At 48.0% G+C, this 7,483-nt stretch overlaps 1 protein-coding gene across 1 annotated transcript in view; it reads right to left on the bottom strand.

Moving 5' to 3' along the window:
- Positions 1-324: 324 nt before the first annotated feature.
- LOC126534318 (BTB/POZ domain-containing protein 6-like) overlaps positions 325-7,483 on the bottom strand; it is a 32,009-nt gene continuing 24,850 nt past the window's right edge. The window contains exons 3-4 of the mRNA XM_055072808.2: positions 2,562-2,785; positions 325-1,303 (exon numbers count right to left, since the gene is read on the bottom strand). Coding sequence (XP_054928783.1) covers positions 712-1,303; positions 2,562-2,785 — 816 coding nt within the window. The 3' untranslated portion in view covers positions 325-711. The remainder of the gene's footprint in view (positions 1,304-2,561; positions 2,786-7,483) is intronic.

The raw sequence follows: 7,483 nt of genomic DNA, 5'->3' as shown, positions 1-7,483 counted from the left end.
GAGAGAGCACAGTCTCGCGCACATTTGAGGTTCGCACCGAGTCTACATACGGTTGCCAATACCTGTCGACTTGAGGAATTTCAACAACACTTTCGTGGCTTTCTGTGCCATCGACACGTACCATCCAAGGATCTTCATTTCCGAATAGTAAGAACAGCAATAGTAAGAAAGTGCAATAATCAGAAAACACTGCCTGTACGTGTCCCTGGCCTCTGCTTCCTGTAGACAGAAGTGTCCGGTATCCAAGCCTGCAAAACTTCTCGAGTAGTACTCGACGCCATCTCGGAAGCTACCGATTTACGCGCTGCAGAACTGTCGCAGATGAAGCAATGTAACACAAATTTTATTGGCACAGAAAGGTTTCATGTAGCACACTGGAACACGATTATAGCTGATATTTGACTATATGTGTTCTTTAAGTGATATCGAGCTCGAATATGTCGATACCTACTGCACCCTGAAGCGTAACTATTAAACTTGGCCTCCTTGCTTGTGAAGGCGACTTTATCTCTTGCTAGTAAGATTACCAACCTTTGCAGTTTTTATATTGGCAGACCACTCCCCAGCTTTGGGAAGGCGATGAGCTTGTAGCTAAGTGCAACGCGTAATTCTGTATGTTTCCTCAAAATAACAAGTCCGCAGATGCGCTCGCTGCTTCCAGAAAATAGGTGGCTTCCAGAAACAGTTCACGTTTTGTCACTGAAGCTTCGGTCACAAATTGAAGCGATCGATGATGATGTCACAGAACCCTGCGGGCAGCGGGCCCCATCCGCGACTCACGATGCCTCGCAGCAGGGCGACGATCTGAGCGTCGTCCAGGACGCCCCAGGAACCCGGGCCATTGAGAAACTGCTCCATCGTCATGGTCAAGAATCGTATCTTGGGAAAGAAGGAACGCACAAGCGTCTTAAGTTCTAGCGGTCTGTCCGTCTGCAGGCTCCGCAAACACTGTTCTTGGGCCCAGCCGAAAACGGCACAGGCAACGCTGTGTTCGGGAACCTTCCTGATTTTATCCACGATGTACCGGACGGTTTCCTCGAGAGCCACGTTGAATTCTTTGGAGGCGAGTACGGCCGGAGCTTTGTCTGAATTCAAAATCGCTGCCACGGCGCCATCCATGTCGGGATAGCTGTTCCGCATGTAGTAGTCTATGAACGAGCACAGCCGTTCGGCACTGAGGTTCTTCGTAATGTAGGCACTGCATGCTTCCTCGAGCTGCTCCACAAGGTATTTCTTGGCGGCGAACCTGGTGCGTAAAGCGTCGTCGATGCTCGCCATCTTCATCTTACCAGAGTAGAGAAATCTGAATGGTAAGAAAATACCAGCGCGAGAGTGATCAACGCAATTGTAGTGTTAAAGCAAATCTCTCTTTGCAAACTACTCCGCTTTCTCTGTGCAGAATTCTGCATCGCCGAGCAGTATTCATAGGACGGTCCCCGCATAAGCCCCCTCAAAAAGAAAGAAAGAAGTTAAGATAGAAGGAAAGAAACGAATAAATAGAATGGAAGAAGAAAACTTGAGTGGCGTTCTGGGGTAGAAAGAAGGACAACGTTTTCAGATGTTAAGGGATCTCTTGGGTATGGGCGACAAGAGAGGTGTTGGGGTGATGCGAAGCTGCGCGTCACGTTTAGTTTACTTTCTCCCCGTGAGCGTACACCGCGCTACGACAACGCCATCGGCAAGATGTGTTTGATGTCAACGCGGGCTTCAACGTCGACGTTGGCCAACCCCAAAACGCATGGACCTCAATTTCATGAAGAGCACCTACGACATTGACTTGACATCACCTCTCAACCCACCTCCAAATTACCCTATCCCGTCTAGCAGCTGCACTGGAACCGAGTCGACCACGTCTTTGCTCGTGAATTGAATGCCACGCAAACATGCGCAATAGTTCTGCATCCTTGTATCACCCTCTCCACTGCGTCCGTCTCTTGGAACTTGTACCCTCTAGGGTTCTCTCGCAGAAAACTCTGTGTGCAAGTTAACTAAGTAGTGTGCAATGCATACTAGTTAAAATTCCTTACTTACACAGACTGCAAACAGGACACAACTTGTACAGGCGACATCACTTGTGCATTCTAAGACACAACTTCGCCAAAGAACAAAGGAAGAAAAAGAAAGAGAAATTGACTTTGAATTCACGGTTTCTGCGTTTTAGATAAGGTGCGTGCAGCCTTCAAAGTCACCTTACGTGACCTTGCAGGAAACCTATACATAGCATGAACGATTTGCTTCGCTTAGATGCCAGCATCGCATTCGGTCTGAAAGCGGCAAGCTGACGGTGTTGGCTACCGTTTGCCGCTTCTTGCACGTTTCGGCGCGTCAAGATCGCAGCCCATCGCAATGACCAGGCGTGTGTTGATTCAGGCCGTAAGCAGAGTTGGTTCCTTAATATCGCTGCTGTGACTGCTGGTGTCGCGGTGCGCGGGCACGCAATCACGTTTCGTATTTTGCGCACTATAGGTAAAAACATGCAATTGTCCATGCAACATATTTACTGCATGTGTCGATCACAAGAGGTGAGAAACATGCAACTGTTTCACTGCAAGAACGCTCACCTGAGCAACAGCTCAAAACCGTCGGGGTGTATGTCGGTGATGGTTACTTGGCTCTTCTCCGCAATGTCTCCATAGAACATAGCGCGGAACACTTCGTTTCGCATGGCCAGGAACTGCTTGTGCACACGGAACCGCTTCACGATGACCTGATTCTGATCCACGGATTTCACCACGAATTCGAAGTCGGCAAGCTCCCCGCTGTCCAGAAATGATTCGACGTTTACCTGGGCGCAAGAAGAAGTGGCGAAAGAAATACACTATAACGCTTATGTTCTTGTGATTTTCGGTTCGGCTCTTGATCACGCGCGCTGTTAGAGCTCCGTGAAAGTGCAAAGCAGCCGTCAAACCACTGGAGCCCTCAGCGAGTCCACATTTCACACATCTGCCCTGTAAGCTAAGTAGGGGACGTGTGAGCGAGGATCCTGCCACTAGCTAGGAGAAAGAACTCAACCTTGCGACGTATACGGTCCTCGCATTGTGGCGTCAGCACCACTACTAGTAATTGTCGAGCCTCTCTATTTTTCTAACAGAGAACGGTCTAAGAGAAATTCTGCAAGGCTCACAAAAAAAAAAGCTAATACACGCACAGGGCTGCACACTACTCGAAATACGCGCTGCTGCCTGTACGACGGCTTTCGAGATACCAGTGCAGGGCGAGTGGAGGAAGGAAGATTTTGTTGCATCTTCGAGAAGTTCGGACAAACTGCGAATACTTACATTTGCAAGTAAGCCACCGCAGCAGCGCTGGTCATTAAACTGAATACAATCCCGCAAAGCCGTGTGTAATAAATTACGAATAATGATATGCGGTCTCTCAGCTAACTAATGAGTAAGCGTTAATGACTTGAAATCATGGTACTCTTACGTATGCATTGAAAGATTGCAGAAAGTGACGTCCACATCAGCATACCCGCCTGAATCACAAGGCGCTTTCACACAGTCATTTATTACCTGTAGAATGAGGCTGTCATTGTCGCATAGCTTATTCACTCATGTAACCAGCATATCCAAAAGTGGATGTAGCTTACAGAGCTTCCACCAACGCCATAAATTGAGCTTCAACTTTTGTGCTTTGTGCGTGAAACAAATGAGTCTAACAGGCATAGCTTAAACTTCGCAAGTGCATAGGCTGCGTTTTATACCATTGCATTTATTGGAGGGCTTCCAACGGGCAGTTATTGCTTAAAACATTGGATATGAGTCTGCATGATAAGAAGCTGAGGTTCCTACAGGCATCGATTTTAAAGAGACGTAAATATTCTAGGAAGTCGTTAGAAGCTGCAGGAAATTCCAAATGAGATTTACGTGCCCAAGACACGAGTTTTAATCGCACTTTCTGTTTCTTACGCTCCCCCATGCCACTGCCCTCTTGTAGAGTAACAAACTGGACAAAGTCTGGTTAACCTCACTGCCTTTCCTTATTTCCTTCTTTCTCAACATACGTGCACAAGGACGCCCCTTCTCGTATTTTCGCGGCATGAGCCCTGTGCCTGCGGAGAGCTTGAAACAGCCGTGAATGCAAGGCTAATCCGCATGAACCAGAAAAAAAAAATTATTGACAAATTGTGCAAACATTGTAAACGCAGGGACCCGTAAGCAGTTTTCCGAACTTTGTCCGAATATTTTCAACAATAGGGCATATATTGCTGTACCGCTGTATTCTATTGTTCCGTTCACTGATTGCTGTATGTTGATATATTGTTACCACTCCTGTCTTGGTCCTGATGTGGACCGACAGTATCCGTAAATAAAAAAATAAAATAAATAAATAAATAAACACTTCAGATGGATATACTGGATGACGCCTTCACGGCGTTACCGACAACCTCAAGCCATCTGCCGGTATCGCTAAGGATGGTTTCATGATTTGGAAGTTTGCGCATCAAGCTCTCTTCATGTTCCTTTTCTTTGTATTGTCAGTTTCCGGTTTCGTGCAATAAGCATCGGTCCTTAATAACGACAAGAAGAGGCAGTACTATTTGCCTTAGACGACCAGAAGGCATGTGAAAAGCGAACGTATGCCTCTGCTTAGCATCATGTGCACGAGAAAATTTGGTGCTACAGGCATTGTCGCTTTGAATGGCGAGATGTCTCCGACGCGGCGAAAGCCTATGGTTTTCTGGAATGGGGAGACCATCCCAAAGACAACACTGGAAGCATCCCTGAATAAGGATGTTTATTCTGTCTCTCTCAAGCTGTCGGCAAGCAACGACTATACTTACAGGCGTAGTCGCTACCACAACGCAAAGCCTCTAGAAGGTCTCCACTACAAGAAAAGAACGAGTCATTCCCCCAGGAACATACTTTGATGTTACAGTGGCCGACTGAACCTATAAGCTTTCGACAGAACGTATCGGTGTGCGAACACAAAAAGACAACAGTTTCAGCAGCGTTAAAATAAAGTAGCTCGATAGAACAGCTGCATGACCTGAAAATTGCAGATCGCGGCCTGGTGTGCGTACAGTGTGAGAGTTTTCATCCTGTAAAAAGTCCACCACAAGGTTAATGTGTGTGAATCCGAGCGCTGCCCAACTGGGTGTCTGGAATCTTGCTCAGCCTCGGCACACAGGCACTGTAGCGATGAAGGTCGATTCGAGAATTTCTCTTCACTGGCCTAATCTTCTCAACGACAAGAAGGAGATAATTCAAAACTATTCACCACGTTGTGCCCCCACAAATGCGTCATGAAAGACAGCGCTGTCGTGGCAGACAATACCCAGAGGCTTCCCCCACTGAAGTCTACCTGTTCCAATTAGTTATCGACTCATTCGCCAAATGAATCGAATGGCGACAGAAGCAAGGTATTCAATATTGTCACGTGCTACGGAAGGTCTTTATAACAAGTACTACACCACCAGAGACAAGCACTCACCGAGAAGATGGCCGACTCAAAAACAACTCCTTTCCTTGCCTGAATGCTCGCTCGCACTCGCCGCGCCTGGTAACCTGGTGGCATTTTCCTTCTATGAAAAAAAAAATAATAATAAGCGGGCCTCGTCCTGATTCTTGTGCAAGTGGACGTAGGCGAAGAGAAAAGGGGCAACGAACAGACAGTATGCACGGGGAGGGGAGGGGGCAGCGTTCAAGTGTTAGGTCAAAGCTTTGGTCTGCGGATGATATGCAGTGGACTTGCGATAGCTTGTGTAGCTTAGCTCGAATACGTCATCAAACAGTTAGGCCGTGAAAGCTCTGCCTCTGTCAGTGATCGCGCATGACGGGGCGCCATGCCGAAGAACGATCTGATCTACAAAAAACAAGGCAACATCGGCAGCTGTAGCGCGTTGTAGAGTTCTTGCCTTGGCGTATCCCGTTGAGTACGCGGCTGCTACGATCCACTTGTTCCCGGTGGATGACAACGGAAAAGGCCCGAGTAAGTCCATTCCTACTTGATGGAATGCTATCCTTGGTGGCGCGATCGGTTGCAGCAGCCCCGCGGGCTTCAGTGGCAGGGATTGTGGCAAGACATGGCGGCCCATACTACAGCGAGGCACTCTTTCTCCGAGGTGGAATGTAGTTTACCTCTGCGCGTGGAAGAGTGCGTCTGGCGTAAGCTATCACGCGCTCTGTGTCCTCTTGGTGTTGGACCAGGATGGCGCCAAGACCCACGCTGCTGGCGTCGGTAAGGACTTCAGTATCAGCGTCCTCGTCAAAGTGAGCAAGGACTTGTGGTGTCTCTGCGCACGCTCCCGTAGCTTTGTGAAAGCCGCGCTCTCCTCTTCATTCCAGACAAATGATATATCCTCTCGTGTTAGGCGAGTCAGAGATTCGGCAATCGAAGAAAAATTGGCGATGAAGCTGTGATAGCACGCGCACAGCCCCAGAAAGCGACGGACTGCTTTCTTGTAAGGGGCAAAAGAAAACGAGGCTGCGGCAAAGATTTTGTCAGGGTCAGGCCGAACGCTATCCGCGCTGACGACACGACCGAAGCAAAACGTAAACTTTATTTGCAAATCAATGAGATTCAAGTCCTGCGTTTTTTAGTGGGCCTGGAGAAACAAGTTTATTATAACCGAAGTCGCATTTTTCTCGCTTCAGCGTGAGGTTAGCGCCGAAGGGATTCCAGCACAGTCTTCGGACGATGCAGGTGTTCGTCAAAGGTCCCCCAAAATACGACGACGTCATCAAGATAAGCCAGGCAAGTATGCAAATTCAGACCAGTGAGGACAGTGTTCATCATTCTCTAGAATGTCGCAGCTAGGCGCAGGGCACAGGACGAAGGGGAGCACTTTGAATTCACACAGGCCATCCAGTGTAACAAAGGCAGTGTTTTCGCGATTCCGTTCATCAGCTTCAATCTGCCAGTACCTGCTTTTCAAATCTATAGATGAAAAATACTTGGCCCGTCACAGTCTGTCGAGTGAATCATCGATGCAGGGCAGAGGACAAGCGTATTCTTTAGACACGCTGTTTACCCTCCTGTATTCAACGCAGAAACGTAGCGTTCCGTCTTTTTTCTTTACGAGGATGACTGGCGATGACCAGATATTTTTAGAAAGCTGTACAACATCGTCCTGAAGCATCTATTTGACTTGCATATGTATCGCGTCACGCTCTTTGGCCAAAATTCGGTAAGGCTGTTGTTTTATTGCCGAGACGTCGGTATACCTAATGATTCGGTGTTTCGTGATGGGCGTCTGACGCGCCCTAAAGGACGAGGCGAAACAATCTTTGAATTGAAGCAGCAATTCATGCGGCGCTATTCGTTGTTGCTTCGGGAGTCGGAAACGAGGCCACCACGCCTCCTGCGGCTCACTCGGTTGTTTCTGAAACGGAATTTCACAACGCACTGCTGCACTAGGAAGTGCCTTTGAGGCTCATCTTTGGATATGGAATGCATACGGCTTCAACTTACATGATACCATCCGACCAGCTAGAAGTAAAATAGCAGCGTAACAATGATAGGAAGACAAGTAACCGTTGTC

The sequence above is a fragment of the Dermacentor andersoni genome, chromosome 7 (assembly GCF_023375885.2).
Source record: "Dermacentor andersoni chromosome 7, qqDerAnde1_hic_scaffold, whole genome shotgun sequence".
In the NCBI taxonomy this organism is placed as follows: Eukaryota; Metazoa; Arthropoda; class Arachnida; order Ixodida; family Ixodidae; genus Dermacentor; species Dermacentor andersoni.
The sequence above is the reverse complement of the archived record's forward strand: the minus strand, read 5'-3'. Positions and strand labels throughout refer to the sequence as shown.